Source organism: Accipiter gentilis, chromosome 4 (genome assembly GCF_929443795.1).
Source record: "Accipiter gentilis chromosome 4, bAccGen1.1, whole genome shotgun sequence".
In the NCBI taxonomy this organism is placed as follows: Eukaryota; Metazoa; Chordata; class Aves; order Accipitriformes; family Accipitridae; genus Astur; species Astur gentilis.
In genome coordinates this window covers 33,145,154-33,163,919 of record NC_064883.1, presented here as the reverse complement: position 1 = coordinate 33,163,919, position 18,766 = coordinate 33,145,154, and the positions used below count along the sequence as shown (strand labels likewise).

The window sequence follows — 18,766 nt, the reverse complement described above, 5'->3', positions numbered from 1 at the left end:
CTTTTATCTCCCTTCTCTTTTCTCTCCTTTTATGTTCCTTCAGAAATATTCCAATATGCAAAAAATATCCCTCATTTTTACTGGATATTACTGCTCATAAACACAGATTCAAGTTTAAGACCATATCTTGTCAAGAAGCAAGTACTTTGGCAAACAGAGCATTAGCATTTCCATCTTGTCTGCACGGGAAAATTTCTAGAAAAACTTGATGGAAAAAACAACTTTTCCCTCCCCAGCCCTGTTCCTTTCCCCTGCAAAAAAATAATCACCCAGTACAAAGAACTAGCAATTGGAAACAATAGTAAAAAATTCACTTTTTCTCCCCCCCAACCCCATAAAACATGTCTTCCTGTTTGCTTTCCTTGTACAGGCAGAGCTACTGATGCAATCTCTCCTCTCTGAAAAAGGAAACGCCTCTATCTCAGTCTGCATCTTTATCCCCCTCAGCAGCTTGACTAAGCAGATTAAAAGAAAAGACAAGTGCACACTGAAGCAGCATTATAGCCATAACAAAAAATAACAACTGTCAGTTCAACAGGAAAGGGAAGCAGAATCCACTGCAACTGCTTAGAAATTAAAATAGGCTGGAAGAAAACAAACACGCCAGGTACACTGTAGGTAGGTAAGTTCCAGCACCTACGAGGATGCAAAGGATCCAGCACCGTCCTCAACCTGTCGTCCATCTCCCTGGGCTCTGTGAGAAGACAGAGATGACAGCTTCTCCACAGCACCTCTGTCACCCCCACGTTCATTCCTTCCCCCTTGCCTTCCCCACCCCAGAAAAAGAACAGCTGCTGGCTTCTTCTAACATACCTACTGACAAGGCGAATCTGAAATGTGGCAACTGCCAGCCCTTGACAAAGCACAATAAATCAAAGCAGGAACCCACTATTTGTATTTGCAGATCAAAGGAAACTATTCAGCCAATTAAAATATTCTACAAACAAAAGCAAACAAGAAAGGAAAAGAACAATGGCGTGATCATACTGAGAAAGTGCATTTTTAAAAAAGGAAGAATCAATATTAATTTTTTTCATGGGTAACATTTTGAAACTGCATTTGTATAAACTACTATTCTCATCTGTTACTACTCAGAACTAGACAAACAGTTAAAAAAGAAAAAGCACAACTTTTCTTGATACTTCTCTTGCTAGCCAGCCACCCTGGTCACTTGGGAGATGTTTAACTCTGCCTGCAAAATAACTAATAAGATACTGCACAAAGGGATAAAAATATTTTGTTGCTCATCTCGGTTATTTGTCACAAAAGGAGAATAAGTATGAAAGACTTAGGAAAAAAAAAAAAAGATGACGTTATGGAAAAACCACAAAGAGAAGAGAGCTGCATTATGGTGACGAGTTCTTATAGAAGGAAGACAAAACAACGCTCCAAAATTTCTTTCCTCTGGCTTGTTTCCTCCAGAGCAGATGTGGGGACCCAGCACTTCACATCAACAAGGAAACAGGTGAGTAGCAATAGCTCCTGTTAGAAATGCATTTAGCACACAGTGAAAAATGGTGGAAAAGAACTGATCAACCAATAGGGTGTAGCATAGAGTCGCTTATCATGTAAATACTACTCATCATCTGTCACATACAATTGTCAAATCTAACTATATCCTCAAATTTCTTCAAACAAGGCGGTCTAGGAAAATGACGATGGTTCCCTGCAGTCTACAAACCTAAACACAGTTGCCAGTTAAAGGCCACAGCAACCACTTCAAAAATGATCACCAGTTTGTGCGTCAGCTTTAGCAGACTGAATATTTAGGAGGTGCTGAATGAGTACTCACAGGTGTTCTGAAGTAACAACTTAAATATCACAGGCCACATTTGAAAATATAGCTTATCTATGAGTATTGGCTAAAAAACTTAACTGACTTGTAAGGACACACGCAGAGAAAGCCATGGTCAGGCTTTCAGCTTCATAAAGATTAATTTTAGCTTTGTAATTCAGAAGAAGTATCTTATAAGTACAAAGAAGTCAGACTTAAGGTAGCAATAAACCAGGCTACTGAGGGAAGTTTACATTGCTGCAACCTCAGCCAATGCTTTGAATGATACTTGAAAAAATAAGAAATTAGGAAGAGGTATAGTGCTTAGGGTATTGACCGCATAATCTGCTACATTGAGTTCCCAACAACACAACTCCTCAGTGGTATGATCGCCCTTCCCTTTTCTGCAATAAGTCCAGCATTGCCCAAAAATATTTTATACCAGGGTTTGCAATAGTGTGCTTCCAGCAGCGTTTGTAACAGTCATCTTTGTTCAATCTGCCAGAGGAATCCACTCACAGTCTGCCTAATGCAGAACACATCTTTCACTTGACATCTGCCTAATGCAGAACACATCTTTTACATGACATGAAATGATTCAGGACACATGAGAATTTTATCCATGACACAAGGTGGACTGTCACAGAAACTCAGTTAATAACTTGCTTTGTAGTGTCTAAATATTTGGGGTTTTTTTTGCATTGAACCCTCCAAGTTTGAGGCCAAAAAGCATGCTGGAAGTTACTGAGCACACATTATTAAGTTTACAGGAACCCTGTGCATTAGCTTTACAAGTAATTTTGTAACAACACAATTGCACTGCAAACCACCCTCACCTGCACTGTAAGCAATGGAAATGTTTTACAGGGGAATAGAAGGTGAGAAGCACCGACAATACCTGCTAACCTTGTGGGGCTAACTTTAAGGCTTTTATAAGCCTCACAGTATGTCATGACTTCCCAAAATCTTAACTCTCGAGAAACTGAAAATCTCAGCTTGCTTTTGAAGCCGGGCAGTAGTTTCAGAAACACTCAGCACAAACCAGTTCTGCCAACAAATGAAGCAGTCCTGCCTTCTCACCCCATTCAGCAGCTCCCTCCCTTTCTGCGGGTGCAAGCCCTGAAGTGAATCACATTTAGGAGCAGATCCATTTTAGCTTTTGGCCGTGCTGAATCTACCTGCATTCATGCCCCAATCCAGTTTACCTCATGCCGCACAAACATTCGCCCCAGCACAAAGGGATGCAGAGGCTATAAACCACATCCGCTTCTCTCAGCAGCTGTCTTGGCTCAAAAGAGATTCATGAAATGATGGCCTATATTTCCAGACAGAGAAAAGTTTGATAACTTCTCCCCATTTCACCCTAAAGGCAAATACCATTAGGGAGACAGTTCTTTCCCTCCTCAGTGTTACTGAGGTGTGACTCCAGACATTTCAGCTCAAGGCTTAATATACTGGGAACCGCACTGGTTCCAGGTGCTTCAGCAGTACAAACGATAGTAACTGGGGCAAAGAGCCTGGTCCTGTACCGAAAGCAGGCTATAGGAGATTTGCTCTCAGCTTCACCAAGAATTTGATTCAAAGTGAAGACAACTGAAAAATGCCCAGGGTACACAAGGGTATCAAAACCCCACCTTCATACTCGGCATGTACCACATGTCAATCCACATTTACATTGCATCAACACTGGTCAGGCACTTCAGAACTTCTATGCAAATATCACAATGCTGCAGCTCTCTGCCAAAGCAAACTTGCATACAAATGTAATTTAAAGCTTTGAGAGTTTTTGTATTAATTTTAAAAATCATAGTAATGCGTGCAGCTCTTTGTTCCAAGTACCAGTTACCTACATACACTGGTTGTGAGCATGACACTGTCTTCAAACCAAACAGATCCGTTCCACTAACTCAATAGCCAAGACCTATGCTTCTGGATCCTGATGCAGAACAGACATCTGAAGCATCAGCACCCTCTCACCAACATGGAAATCATGTGTGATAACTCTTATTTACTGTATAATATAGACAACAAGGAGAAAGCTGCATAGCGAGGCATTTTCACTTACGTGGTTTATATAGAGACTCTTGCGTTTTTCTCTCACTGCAAAAACACAAAATATGATAGAAATATTACATGACTATTTTTCCCGATTCAGCTTCTTATATACCATTTATAATAAAAAGAACAGGAGGCTATCTATGTGCAACATTATAATTGCTTTTGCACTAACCAGGTATATTTATATATCAAACACAGAGGAACATGTATCCGTATGCATAAAGGCATTTATGCTCACTAGTGTGGTGATGGATTAAAATTCTCATCCATTTGGGTACTTCACCAGGCGTTGGTCCGCATGGGAAAGTTAATATGCAGTAAGCTACAGTCCAAGTTAGCAATGGATTAGCCATCCTTCACCAGTTCTCTGTGTGGGCATTCCTGAGCCACCAGTGCCTTCATGCAAGGTACCTTGCTGCAAAGTGGCCTACACTACCTTGCAGGTATGAAAGCACCTAAATAGCTACCATGGAGTTAGCAAATTCTCATCATAGCTTACTGTGCACTAACTCCCATAGAGGAGCCTTGAAACCATATGCATTACACCACTGCCTTCTATAACGATCAGGTGCAAGCCTGAGACTATTACTCATGTGGGATATAACAATGAAAATACGTTACTCTGGTGAGTATGAACCAGTCACCACAAGCAAGGGTTGCAAGTCAAAGCCACAATTAGCCAAAATGTTCAGAAAGTAAACAGCAACAACAAGGGAGATAGATGTATAGAGTCTTAATTGTCAGGCAAATGCTCATTACAGCTGATTAAATATACTCTATGTAATTTTTTTAAAGCACTTTCCCAATTAACTCACCCCATAGAGAGCCTGTGGAGCTCTGTTCCAGTGAAAATACCACATACAAGTCTGGAGGCAACTAACACATAAATCAAACCGCAGGATTAAAATAATAATGGTTTCATGCTGTAGGTGATTAAATGCACTTTGGTGCACCATGATCTGAAAGCTATGCAACCCAATGCACTTAGCAAAATAAGAGTGTTCATAATGGTGGGATAGCCTGTCCATTCCCTGTTGGATGAGAAGCCATTATTTGTGATTTTTTTATAAGCAAGCAATCTCACATAAACAAGGTTGTATGTGTGAATACTGTGAAATAATTGTGTTTAATGCAGACATAATGAAAAGAAAATAAGAAAAAACTTTTAAAAATCCTTACATAATTTTCCTCCCAGGGAGCAGAAAGGAGAATCACACATGACAGATGTTAGCCATGTCACTTAGTACATGCTCAGATCCACAATTACGGACATTGTATAAGAAACAGAATTAAACAGGAACAGCAGGAAATTTCTGATCGTCTAGTAAATAGTTAAAATGCTTGAAATCTTGCTAAAACACTGCGCTACACTTAAGTTCCACACACTGCATTTATCACCAGCAAGGGACATAAGTAATCTAAAAGGAAACAACAAAATGATGGTAGATACTCACTTCTAAGAATAGCCAAAGTATTGGTATAGTATTGCATATTGCAACATACAGGCAGTAAACAATTCTGATAAGCTGCATGTAAACCTAATAGAATACATAACTGAAAATTAACACCTATGAACTCTGAAATTTTGAACACAGTTAAGTATTTAACAGTGTTTTAATCACAAACAATTATACCACATACAAAGTTCTTATGGACAAAATCCTATAAAGACAGCCTGCACATATACTCCAAATTCCATTTTAATCACCTTTTTTTCCCCTACCTTAGTTTTTCTCGTCTGTATTTTCCCTTGTATCCATTATTCAATTCCCCATGGAAGTACAATCATCTATTCACCAAAGCAACAATATCACTCACAGCTCGTTCCCATTTGCTATTTCCAATCTCTGGAAGAATACATTAATGTATTTACACACACCCCTCACTTCTCCCTGCTCAAGCACCGCTTGTGCTGCACGTTCTTCTAAGCACCACGTTGACCTCCTTTCCCCTATTTTCCCCATATAGCAGAAATTCAGTTAGCCTGGACTCTCTGGTGAGGGACTCCAAGGTGGCAGCTGTGCCTTTGTGCTTCTGGCCCACTCTGCCATAGCGTAAGGCTCAACTCTTTCCAGAACATATGCCGATCGGGAATTGGGCACAGCAGAAACCCTTTTTCTCGCAACCGCTCTCTTTTGTGATCACAACCCTCTCTTTAAACAAGGGAAAAACAACTATTGCACAAGGCAAAAGGCCTCTTCTGCCAAGCTAAAATGACTGTAAAGAGGTAATTCCATCACTTGGCTTCAGTCAGTTTAAAGATGCTTTGCACTGCTCACATAGCACAGTGTGGTCTTCAGCAGACCAGACCGTAGTGTTATAATTAGCCGTCATTTTCTAGCATAAACTCCCAACCGCAACTCCAAGCTTTTGGCTTTCAAGCATTGGGTTTTGATGAAATGAAGCTGAACAGATTTAGAGTCAGTTTAAATAATTAAACTTCTACTTTCTCTCTAACATTTTAAAACTTGAAAGTTGGAATGGAACTCTTCAAGTGGAGACTGAGATGCTGCCTAATTATCAAAGTTTTCCTCATTTTAAGGTCAATGATCCGTTCCTATTTCTGCAGGCACTTTCAACTGTTAATGTTGAACTTTCACAATAGTAGGAAAATATATCATCCTGAAATAAAAGGGAGTAAGGAAATACAAACACACATACACACATATACGTAAGTGTGTGTGTATATGTATGTCTGGTTTTTTCATTGAGCTGTAGTAGAAACTTCCCTTGTGCAATTTCTATAGACTATCTTAATGTTACCCATATCAGGATCAAAGACAAATTCCTTGAGGATTACATCAGTAAGGATTATATTGCATTTTTGGGAGTTTGCAGATCATTTCTTTTTGTTTTATCTGAGACAGGAAATTGGTCCTAGTTAACGTTAAAGAGTAAGTGCAGCTTACTTCACTTCTAGCCACTATATAAATACAATTTCAAAATTTTCTTTGTCTGAATCCCATTGTTGCACTGATACTGCAAAATTTAGCCAGTACATTGCATGTGTAAAGCCTAATGTAAGTTAGGAGAGGTGGACAGCTGTAACCCACTTAGAGGAAAGACCATTAGCAGCACCCTGAAGTAGCAACCATTGCCCCCTTGCTATTATAAGGAAAGGAAGTTACATTATTGGACTGCTGAGATTTGGAAACCCTAGCTTAACCACAACCACACACTAAATAGCGCATAGCTTTTCAGTCACCTAGACCATCCTGCTTACAGGCCAAACTCAGAAAACAAGGGAGAACTTGCATAAAGCACTCTCAGAAGTTAAAGACATAAAAGGTGATATTCTTTACTACCTCCCTAAACAGGGAGCATTACTTATGTAAGATTCAGAACCTAGAAAAGTCCCACAAAGAGTTGGAAACATTTAGAAAAGCTACCTTAGTTGGGAATCAAATTAGTATTATTGTGTCTTCAACTTTTCTACAGATTCATTGAACTCTCAGGTAATCCAGGATGCATTCAGACTACCGACTAAGAGGGACAGGACAGATTTAGATGCTTAGCATGGCATCCAAGCTTCACAAACCAATGGGAAATTGAGACCACATAATATCCAGAGATGCCATGTCCTGTGTCATTATATTTGGGGTAGTCGGCTTGTTGCTCTTCATCCACATGTTGATCACAAGCGGCTCAAGCACAGCTCCTATGCCAGGACAGTACTACAAGATTACCAGTGAGGCTGAAAGAGTACAGGGCTACTAGAAAGCCAAACATGGAACTGCCTGAAGGTAACAATGCCAAGTCCCTCTAGCACATAGTGATGGACTCGGCCATTTCCCACTGCACAAACATGTGGTGTATACTCAAGAGTCACAGCCAGATTCTAGATGAAACCTTGAGTCCTGATGCCCCTCAACTCCCCAGTGTGTGTACTTTAAATGTGTGCAGGTTTTATCTTATGGAAATATTTTTCACTTACAGCCTGCAGGAAGGTTTGCCAGCCCAACACTATACAAGTAATGGGGAGAGGTAGTTACATGCCCAAGTTAGTGTTTTCAACGTTACCAGCTCAGCTCTCCCCTCTTACACTGTCTTACGAAGTCTTGGGGTTCCCTAGACTCCACAGCAGGCTGTCAGAATACAACCCTACACACCCTAAAAACCCCTTGTATTTTCCCCTAAACAAGCATTTTATTGCATTTTGGTGTTAGGCAACACCCTTGAATAGTATGATAACCCCTAGAGCTCACTTGGTTCCACAAGGGGCCCGAAGTGCAGCCAAGCAAAATGCTTACTACTGTGAGTTGTCCCACCAGAATGGGATGGTTCTTGGCAATATGTCAGTAGATAAATGTTTGCAGAATCTTTTTTCTCTTGCACAAGCAAAACAGCCTTCGGATTTTTTCCACAGTGATCAAGGATAGCTGAACAGATCTTACACTCCTGTTGATAAATTTTCTATATTGTTCTCACTCAAAAATATGTGCTTCGTATTACTTAAACTAGAACAAAGTTTCATAGGCCAACTTTAACATGGGTGTAAACTGTCATTTTAAAAAATGCTTACAGTTAACTTCTTGCTGCAATAAATTAACCATTATTACTACAAGTAAGAATATTCATCAGGTCTGGTCAAAATTTTAGCTGTTGGACTTGGGATTTTTTTTGGTCCTTTCTTTCAACAAGCTGTAACAAGAAACAGGTAGCATCCATATGGGATTATACAGTCTCAAACCACTGAAGAAACACTATAAAATAGACATCAATCTTCATAATACAGTGTACTATGGAAATATTATCATATTCATTTTACAGACTACCAAACCAGACTAAAATGGTAAATCACATCCAAACCCACATAATAAGGCATTGACAGAACCAGGGCTGAATTCAGAAGGACTATCTGAAGGGCAAAAGAGGTACTCACATAATCAACTCCTCAATTAGGGCCTAAATGTATATCCTCTTTGTTCTAGTCATGCTCAAAAATTAGCAAAAAATATACAGTAAGTGAAAACTACATTATTTTTAAGTGGTGTGTTTGAAACTGCAATTTACTATGTAAATGAAAAACAGCATTTATAGGCAGCAGGAAGAAGGACAAAGAATTCATACTGAACAGTCAGAATTACAATGTGGAAACTGCTTTGAAAGTCTTGGTAGAAAAGAATGTGTTTTGCATTGATTATTCATCTACTTCTAAAACAACATGTCATACATGTTCAACAGGGAATGAAAGAGCCAGAATAAATGGCCTCTATTCTACTAACTCTATCAAGAGGCTTGCTTAACAGATATAATTCCAGCAGGATCATTTTGTCTATGAATAAAAAAATACTCCAGACAAATATATGATTATATCAAATCCATAATTGGAGAAGAGGAGAGAATGTTTGGGTGGGATGGGGGTTGTTTTGTTATTAAAATCTAGTACTGAGTTCATGTAACAGTATCAGCTGTATTGGAGGAAACTCTGGACTGTCTTCTTAGCTAATGTAAACTGCCATTTTCTCAAGAAAATACTCCCCACATATTTCCCAGAAGCTTGGCCTAATGTTCAGAGTTTAAAAAAAACCAACAAACAGTTAGAGAGAAAATTTTGGATTTAGGGAAAGTGTTTTTTAAATACAATTATATTACCCTTTATCCATATTTGTAGTTCTGATACAATGACTACTTGGAACTGACAATTTCAGGACATGACAGGACTCAAACCTGTACCTTCTACTACTGGTCTGACTAAATAATTAACTAAAGGTGTGACTTCTTTCAACTCTAACATGATGCCTATAAAAGCCTCTTTTGGGGGAAGAGGAATTATATATTAAAAGACTATCACATACATTCCAACAAAGGCTTTAGACATAACTGCAACAGCAAATACTGTAATAAATTCAGTAACCTACCATCTGTTTGTGATTTACTGAGAAATATCGTACTGGCTCGTGGATGATCTGATGGGTTGAATTCCATGTTCAAATCTGGAAAGAAAAAAAGAGTAGCACAAAAACATTATGATTATCCAACGATATACACAGATTTTCTCATTCTTTTTAATAAGACCAAGTTTACATACTTCAGCAGCTATTGTAAAACAAAGTCCATCATGAGGCCCACTTTTTTATCCTTCTTCACACAAGTGGCTCTTTTTGGCATGCAAATCATTTGCATCAACACAGCTTTGGGATTAGACTTCAGTTCCAAGGGCTGCTTTCAGATTAGAACAGATAAAGCAGCTCGAGAAGTTTGTACACAAGAAGTCAGGAATTATCCATTTTCCATCAGTTTCTTCCCGCCATGCCCCAAAGCCATTGCTAAGCACAGGAACATGGCTTGTTACGTGTAATTATAGAATAATTAAGTACTATAAAACAAATACGCAACCCTCTGTAGATCGATGGGTTTCCAGGATTACATGTGACTAAAATAAGTTGTTATTGCAGCTGAACGTAAACAAGTTAAGTCTAGGCCAGAGTGTTTTAAATGGTCAAGACTACAAAAACTTGGAACTTTCCCGGTACTTCACAGATGAACATATTCCCATCTGTGACAACTTCTAAAAAAAACCCCAGAAACCAAACCAGTCCTAAAAAAACATTTACCAGGTTAAAGATTCGAATCTATCACAGCTTATACAAACTTCTATGAATGTTATTTTCCCTATCAAGGTTAAAATCCATTGAATTTACATGTTCCCAAATTCCACTCCATTACCAATTTGTCAAAACTCATATGACTGCATCCACTTGAAAGCATGCTACTAAATATCACACATTTCTTATCATTTTCTTGCTCTCTCAGTATGGCTATCTCAATCTTAGTTCTCTTACATTCTCTTGATCTCTAGATACATATTCTCTTGCATTTGATGCAGGCATTTATGCAAAACTACATAAGAGCAGTGATACTTTTATATTCTGTGATTATCCCAGGCTTTCTACATTTCTCTAACTCCCCTTTCATACCTCCGTGAAAGCTCAGCAAAACTGGAAATTAAGCCCCACATCTTATGAAAACAAAACAAAGTCTTTTTGCCCAGCGGTCAAGTTCTCCTGTCTATAGCCTTCCCTGTTCCTTCACCATCCATCACCATACTGTCTTTTCCCTTTCCCTTTTATTTACTAATTTACTAGGTCTCCCACTTCCCTGCTTTTTTCTCCTGGCCACATACCTCTCTACAAATGTATTTTCTATTTGTAGTTTTCCCCTTTATGCTCTCTTGGTTTCCTTTTCATCACCCTGCATTCTGTAGCCTATGAGATGAGCTGGTACATGCTGCTGGTAACTGGACACAACTTCTGGAATAAACATAATCTTACTTAAAAGGAAGAACCCAGAAACACAGAAGAGCAATTCCTCAATTGGAGAGGGGGCTTATTATTATTATCAAACCCACAAAGGAAAAGAAATCTAGGAATTTCGAGGAAAAGTCATTTTGATTCTCCCAGAAACCACATTTTGCAGCCAAGTTTGGAGAAGACTCTAGGAATGTCATCTTACTACTAGGAGTTCTGAGTTGAAAGGACAACTGTAAATTAGAAAGAATGATTTCCTGTTACTTTCTGCATCTTATTTAGACATAGAGAAGAAGAAAAAAAAAATCATCCATTGAGATAGATAGTGTTGGTGTAAAGATTGTTTTCCATCTTAGGATAGTTTTTCCATTAAGATGAATTCAAGATGCAATTCATTAAGTAAAGAGTAATCAGCATTTTAAAATGGCAAAATACACTGTCTTTTATCATCCTCTTCATCTTTTATCAAACAGCACAATACATCACCATAAACAAAAAATGCCTTTTTTTTTAAACCACTACAGATAATTTTTCTACAAATCTTTTAAAGTACAGCAATGCAAATTCAGTCAACAAAATAGGACCAGCAACGTGAAACTGAACTCAACTTACGAAACACTGCCCCCAAACAAACAAGCATTCCTTTCCTTCAGCCCTAGAAAATTAACTGCTCGGGGAGTAATAACAACTCGGTAGAGGCTTACAGTCTGCTTGCAGGGCTGAAAAGAAAGGAAAACCAATTACCACATCTTGCAGTCAAGTTGCAACTTTTTAAGACTCCTGTGTTCTAAAAGGCTGTACTATGCAGAAGCAGTAAAGCAACGGAGGACTTAAAGTCTTTCTGAAAAAAAGCACAGACTACTACCAAAAAGCACTGGCTCTCAGATAAACTGTTATTCTTCTGACAGGAGCTAAAAGAAAGCCTGCAAAATCCAGTCTCCACAGCTGCAGAGGCCAGACCAGGGATTTGGAACCATCTTGGGAGAGGCAGCTACCCACTGCCAGGCAGTGGCCGTGGCTCCTTCCCACCGCTGAACCCTCAAAGCACCACGCGTCCTCTTCTCTCCACATCCCTTCTCTCACATCCTCCCCAGCAACAGCAGCCATCAAACACATCCATCTGTCTTTCTCAAACCGCCTGCACAAAAATCAGAGGAGAACGCGGGTATGGGGAAGGGCAAAGCCAGCCAGGGCAGGTTACCCAGCCAGGTTGGCCAGAAGACGACAAGTGCTGCTGAGAGGCTGGCTCACCACCTCCCTTTGAGGAACAGCATGGGTCTCGTGGGCTTGCAGGCAGAAGAAAGTGCTGTTTGGTGTGTACCTGCAACTCGATCGCTCACAGCTCCTCCAGGAAAAAGCATCAGGCAAATCCGAGCATCCCTCAGGCCACCTGTGAGACCACATCACTCCAGGCCACCACTGCTGGCGTACAGGATGAAGTTTCACAACACTCGAGTAAGATTTCAGTCTCTGGTTGATCTTAGATGTCTTAATTTATTGTACGACTTGAAAACAAATGCCTTTTTGAATTGGCAACAAATTCTTACAAATCTGTCCCTAGAAACTGTGACACAGAAGAAAGAGATCAAATGATATATAAATATCTGAAGCGAGTAACTCACCACCAAAGGGCATTATCCATCAAAAGGTTACCTGCATCCTAAAGAAAATAATATATTCATACTGCTTTATCATCACCGGTAGTTCTAATCTTTGAAAAGTATCATGAAAACCAGCCATAATGTGAAAGGCTTACCTGTTTTGTAATGGAATAGTCAAAGAGAGATTTCAACTCACACAAACAATACTCTACTATTCAAAAGAGAGGAAAATGACAGACAGAATTTCAATTATTGAAATCTGCACAAAAATTTTCTCCATTGCTAGCAGTCTGCTCTGTGACTCATCATAGCTTTACAAAGGAAAGATTTAAAGTGGGTACTTCTTCCAACAGTTACCCCGCACTCCAAAATCAGCTTTCAAGATAAGGTCACTGTCTCATAGACAGTCCAAATCAAAAATCTTTCACTGTAGATGGTCTTTCCAGTTAAACAGATGTGGAATATTTTCCTGCATAGTTCATAGTTTTCATAGTTTGAAGGTTGTGTTTTCTTTCTTTCAGTACTAAAGGACTGTTCAGTTATGCAAAACATAACTCCCATCCTGTAAAGACCTAAACAGTGTGATACCCCATGAAAATTTGGGGGTTTGGTCTTCTCAGGATTAGGAACCAAAGGTGTATGTCTATAAACACATGTATACATACACACGCTATGTATATTTATAGATGTATATTTAAATCAAACCTAACTTTTGGTTAGCCAAAGCAAAGTCAGACTCAGGCACACTTCAGCTAAGAGATCATGTGTCTAATAGAATTCACACCGTTTTGGAGGATTTGGGCAAGATCAGAGTTACAAATGCATGCAAATATACTTAAGATTGCATTCTCTTCCTTGCTTAGTAGCATGCCAAAATAACAGTTATTATAATGGACATTCAGATTTATCATGTCAAAATAAATTCACTCACTGTCCAAGGAAAAAAAAAAAAAATTAAAAAAGGGAGATTTTTCATGTAACTTAATTCAGTACATAACTGTGCTAAGTTTAAGACAACAACAACCATAAGACCACAATGAGATTCACCCTGTACGCTGTGAGAAACCTAGTTCCTAAAGCCACAGTAGCTGCATTCAAATATGGCCATAAAAAGTAGCGAACTGTAAAATAGTTCAGTTTCAGACTTGGGCTAAAGCCCAGGCAAGATTTTAAATCTCAAAACAAGATCTTAAAAAGCATTACTGAGACCAAAAATACTGAATACAGCCTCAATTTGCACTTTTTAAAAGGATAAGAATAAAGTTCAGATAAGTGTGGAAGAGACCTACAAGAATGACGGAAGGACTGCAGAAAATGCCTTCAAATGAGAGTCTGAGTTCAAACCGTTTAGCTGATGAAAAAGGAAAACTAGGAGGTGTCTGCAGTTCACATGTACCTTCACAGGGGTAGAAGAATAAGTACTGAAAGCTCGCTCTAATCTAGCACACAATATAACAAAAACAGTGGAAAAGGAGAGCAGAAAGATCTTAATTATGAACTTGGAGGAAAAAAAAGGGAGGATAATTAGGCACTCAAGCTCCACACCCAAGGAATGTGCACTCAACTTATTTTGATGTGTTCTCTTTCTAGAAGATTGCTTCAGCCAAACATCTTTAGGCTTTAGTCCAGCATGAGTATTTAGGCTCAATTTAAGACCAACTACATGCAAGTTACTGGCTTATGATTCATATGCAGGTCAGGTCAAATCAGATGATCCTGGGGGCCTCTAGCTTAAGTTCTATAAAATCTTCAGAAATAGCAGTATTTAAATTATTAAGCACAAAACCACAGCAAATCCCAGTGGCACATCTGTAAACCTTCTAAAACTGCACCAAACAATCCTTTAGAAAGAGCTACATTTTCAGACTTGTGGTCAGAATACATTATGCAGGATAAAAACAGAAAAGGATGAGACTAGATCTTTCATGGTAAAACTTTAACAAAAAACCCCCAACCATTTCTTCAACTCATGAGTCTGTTGAGGTAGAAACAGGCACCACAAGAGGATGAAGGATGGGTGCTGTAGCAACTAACTTCTGGGTAACACGCATCAAAGCTTCTGCAGTGACACAAACAGGAAAAACCAACACAGTCACTGCTTTTATAACAGTGCACGTGGGCTGCAGCACAGGGAGCAGGTCTGAAAATGTGTTTACTCTATCAGAAAAGATGCTATTTCCTTCCTTTTGAACAATGAAAGTTAGGTAAGTTTGGACTGCCAAAGCTCTGATGCTGATTCAGTAACAGACTAAAGCCTAAACTGAGTAAAACATTTGTTTTAAACAGTTCTGAAATAATCTGGTGAAATTACTTTCCTTTCTTCCCTGCACACCTGGGACCATAAGCCACCACTGCCACTGCACAACCACCACTATCATTAAGGAAAGAGTGCCACGTACTAGTTTAATGACCTATCATATGCTTAAAAATGAAATCAATCCATGTCTCTTCATCCCAGAATATTCTCCTTTTTTTTTTTTTTTTTTTTTAGTTATTTAAAGGGGCCTCAGGTAAGAACCGAACAGACCCATCCAGGGCATGTCACAGAGGAAACTGCAGCTGACCAGGCACTACACAAATTACTTAACTTCTTTGCCATCTTTTCTCCACCCACTACCTTCCATTACAGAGGAACCGCCTGGTATGGCCTGATGGGTGGGAAACAACAAAAACCGCACAAAGGTGCTTATCAAGAAATGAAAAGAATGCAAGCAACGAGCAATCTTTAAGCCCTACATGTTTCCAGGAAGCGTGTCGAAAGAGAAGAGAAAATAATCGCCATGGGAGCAGAGGGAAAGGGAAGCACAGGTCACCCGAGGGAAGGGAAAGGCTTTCACGGAGATGCCAAGGGCAGGGCTTTCGGTGTGCCCTGATGCGGGCGAGGAATGGCACAGCCGTGCCTCCCTTGCCTACGCCACCTCCGTGGTACCAGCAGGACCTGAGGTGGTGTTTCTCCAGCTGGCTGGCAGAAAGAGCAAAGTTGTTGCTCCAGCTTTCAGTGTACCAGCCCGAACGAATGAGCTGATGTCATCTGTGGGAATGGAAACAGTATTCTCCAGGCGCAGACTGGGAGAAAAGTTTCTCCAACACTGAACCCAGAAAAAACTGCTGAAATAAATTTCACAAGTCTCATCACACCTTAAACCTTTCTGCTTCTCTTTTACTCTGGTGGGCTGCTATTAACAGCAATTAGCCGTTTAAATGTACAGTAATGAAAATATTCCCTTAAACATTATTATGTTACTGTAATTTCCTCAGGAGTTGGTAACAGTTAAATGGATACCTGAGCTAAGAGCATCTCCCTCATCTGTCTCTAGTCAAATGAAGAAAAAAAAAACCAAAAGTGAAAAAAGAACAGAGAGCAAAGAAACAAGACAGAAGAAAGCAATCTTTCACCATTATTATCCATTTTCCTAAGACTTTATTTTAAATCACCATAATTTATGCAAAGGAGCCACAATACAATCTTACATTTGGAAAACCATATGACTAAATCCAGTACTAAAGTTTCCATTAGAGACTTCTGTACATTAATGTCTTAAAACGTGGGATGTGCCAAGCACTGGGACTAAAATAAGACACTGGGATGAATAAATAAATAAAGCACTGGGGTGCTTTCTTTTCAGAAGTTTTTATGGCTTTCAGGCCAAAATAAGACTGAATTGTATAGGCTGATTTCACTCGGTAATAACTGCATCTGCTTTTACACTAGAGCTTCCAAGATATGAGATCCGCTACTAGAAGTTTCAGTTCATGCCATTCAAACATCATACAATCACAGCATAAAGATTTGTCAGCATCAGACCACAAGATTTATCTGTACCTTTTTGCAGTACTTCATGTCTAGCATAGCAGCAACTAACCTACCCCAAATGAAAATGCCAGCTGTGTTACTGCCTGCAGTATTCTTGTAAGAATGAATGTTAATAACGATGTTCCAGTACACTTTAACAGTGATTACGAAAAGAAAAGAAAGTTGGGAGTTGGAAGGCTCTCAAGAGGCAATTGGCTGGAAGGGTAAACTCCTTCAGGTTTGGCTAGGTCGCTGGAAAAACTTGGATGTGATCTTTGCTACCCTGGAGCTATGGTATTCTCTGCGTACCATTCCAAGCAAACGATGGCCACGACATTTCTCAGCAAGCTCCAATTACACGGTGACTCTGTTCCAGGCTCTGCTCTGATCTCGGTCTTCAAGGGAGTCGCAGAGATAGTTCATCAATAAAAGGAGCCCTCTGTGGCAAATAATGCTCGTTTCTGTACAGTTATTCCTGACCAGTCAGCCAAATTACAACATAGACCAGTTCTTATGGACACAGCTGTATTTATGTTCTCTTCTAGAAGGAAAATCACATATATAACTTCACAGAACAAGGTTTGTATCCAGGATTTTTAGTTTTGTGTCTTTTTTCAGGATTTGTGTTCCCTTTCACAGCAGTCTCTCCCAACTAACCAGACACATCTCAAGAGCAAATTAAATCATCTGACATTGTGATAGGCAAGTCTCTTTTTCAACTTCTCCTTATATTTAAAACAGAAAATATACCAATTAATAAAACTTCTCCCTCTCAAGTTCATCTCATGAATGTCTCCCAGGTATTCCAATACTGCATTTATTAGTTTTTGCTTTAACTGTAGGCAAAATGAAGTTTAAAAGTTTTACTGATATTTTAGATAGCAGAAGATAAGGAAAAAAAAAAAGGCAAACACATATCCACACACACACACACACACACACACACACACCCCTTCAAGAAAACAGAGGAAAAGACAATATCTCCACATTACATGAAGAATTCAGTATGGACTTAGAGAGCAACAATTCTGTGCTATTATTAATTCAGGACCATCCCCACCCTTAAACAGAATTGTACACTATAAGAAGTGCCTAACGCAAAATATATGGCTGTGCATAAATATACATATATATATATATTTATATCATACTCAAATACTGCTTCCCTGGCTTTTGAGTGTAACACAAAGCATGATTCTTCATTACAGTACCCTAAAACACCTGATGTGTAAATAAAATACAATAATGGAATGCAGAACATGGTCTACTCTAAAAGTCAGTTCTTTATGTCAAAGTATCTTAGCAAAAAGAATGTCACTCTCCCTTCACTTATCTGAATGGAAATCTAAAGGCCAGCAAAAAGGAGCAACTTCTCAAATATGGTACCTTTAAGATTTTCCAGTTTCCTGTTAAAATCAGCAAGAGTGATGACAAGCACGCACATGAGCACACCTCCCTTCCTTCCTGCCAGTGTGCTTAAGACATGCTACAGCACAAAGGACACTAATAAATATTCAGTTGAAAACTGTCCTCCCAGAAAGCCCCCCACCAATGTTTTAAAGAGAATCAAATTCTTTTTTATGACGCGTTCAACAGAATCTAGCCCAAGAATCACAACTGGACCCAAAACTTGTTCATATGCAGGATATCCAGGGATATCCAGCAGGCATGTGCCAAAATACAGATAAACTGACTCCAGAGATGAGGGACAACATTCCTTATGACATTACTGGTTTTCATGGGCAAAAATTCATTCTGAAACACCATTTTCATTATACTGAGAGCACAACCAGACTTTTAGAATGAAAAAATTACAGTGGGACAGCAAGTGGAGCCCTGCGAGTCCGTCACACGTAAGAGCTCTCACTGCTTCTGGCTCCTTGGCACCAAGTAGAAAGCGGGCTTCAGTCCAGCAGATCCAGGTAGCCAGAGCAAACCCCAGCAGCGCCAGCAGCCTCCCGCAGAACTCTCAGTTCTGCAACCAGCCACCTGCCTCAGCTCAGCCGGATGAACACGCTGTCAGGCAAACAGAGCTGAAGCCAAGCAAAGCTGGTCTAATGCTTCCCACCAAAAGGCAAGGAAATGCACATGACATTTCAGTTCTGCTGTTGCAGTACAAAGGTGGGGCAAGGCTTGCCATCATTTTTTTCAGAAGCATGGTCTGCTCTGAACATCCTAAGCAATACAAACAATAACATGAAGACATCATCCCCACAAAACCTTTGTTCAATGATCACGTGTGATATGGTTGCCCTCAAGTAATGCAAGATGGAGAGAGGAACTGCAGTGC

The 18,766-nt window shown here is 39.5% G+C and overlaps 1 protein-coding gene across 3 annotated transcripts in view; it reads right to left on the bottom strand.

Moving 5' to 3' along the window:
* Positions 1 to 18,766, bottom strand: part of CCNY (cyclin Y) — a 130,718-nt gene that overhangs the window by 43,023 nt on the left and 68,929 nt on the right. The window contains exons 2-3 of one of the 3 annotated variants that reach the window (XM_049798473.1): positions 9,694 to 9,768; positions 3,840 to 3,874 (exon numbers count right to left, since the gene is read on the bottom strand). In XM_049798473.1, coding sequence (XP_049654430.1) covers positions 3,840 to 3,874; positions 9,694 to 9,768 — 110 coding nt within the window. Of the gene's footprint in view, positions 1 to 3,839; positions 3,875 to 5,011; positions 5,186 to 9,693; positions 9,769 to 18,766 lie in introns of those variants that run through there. The other 2 variants (XM_049798474.1, XM_049798475.1) reach the window with 2 other exon arrangements.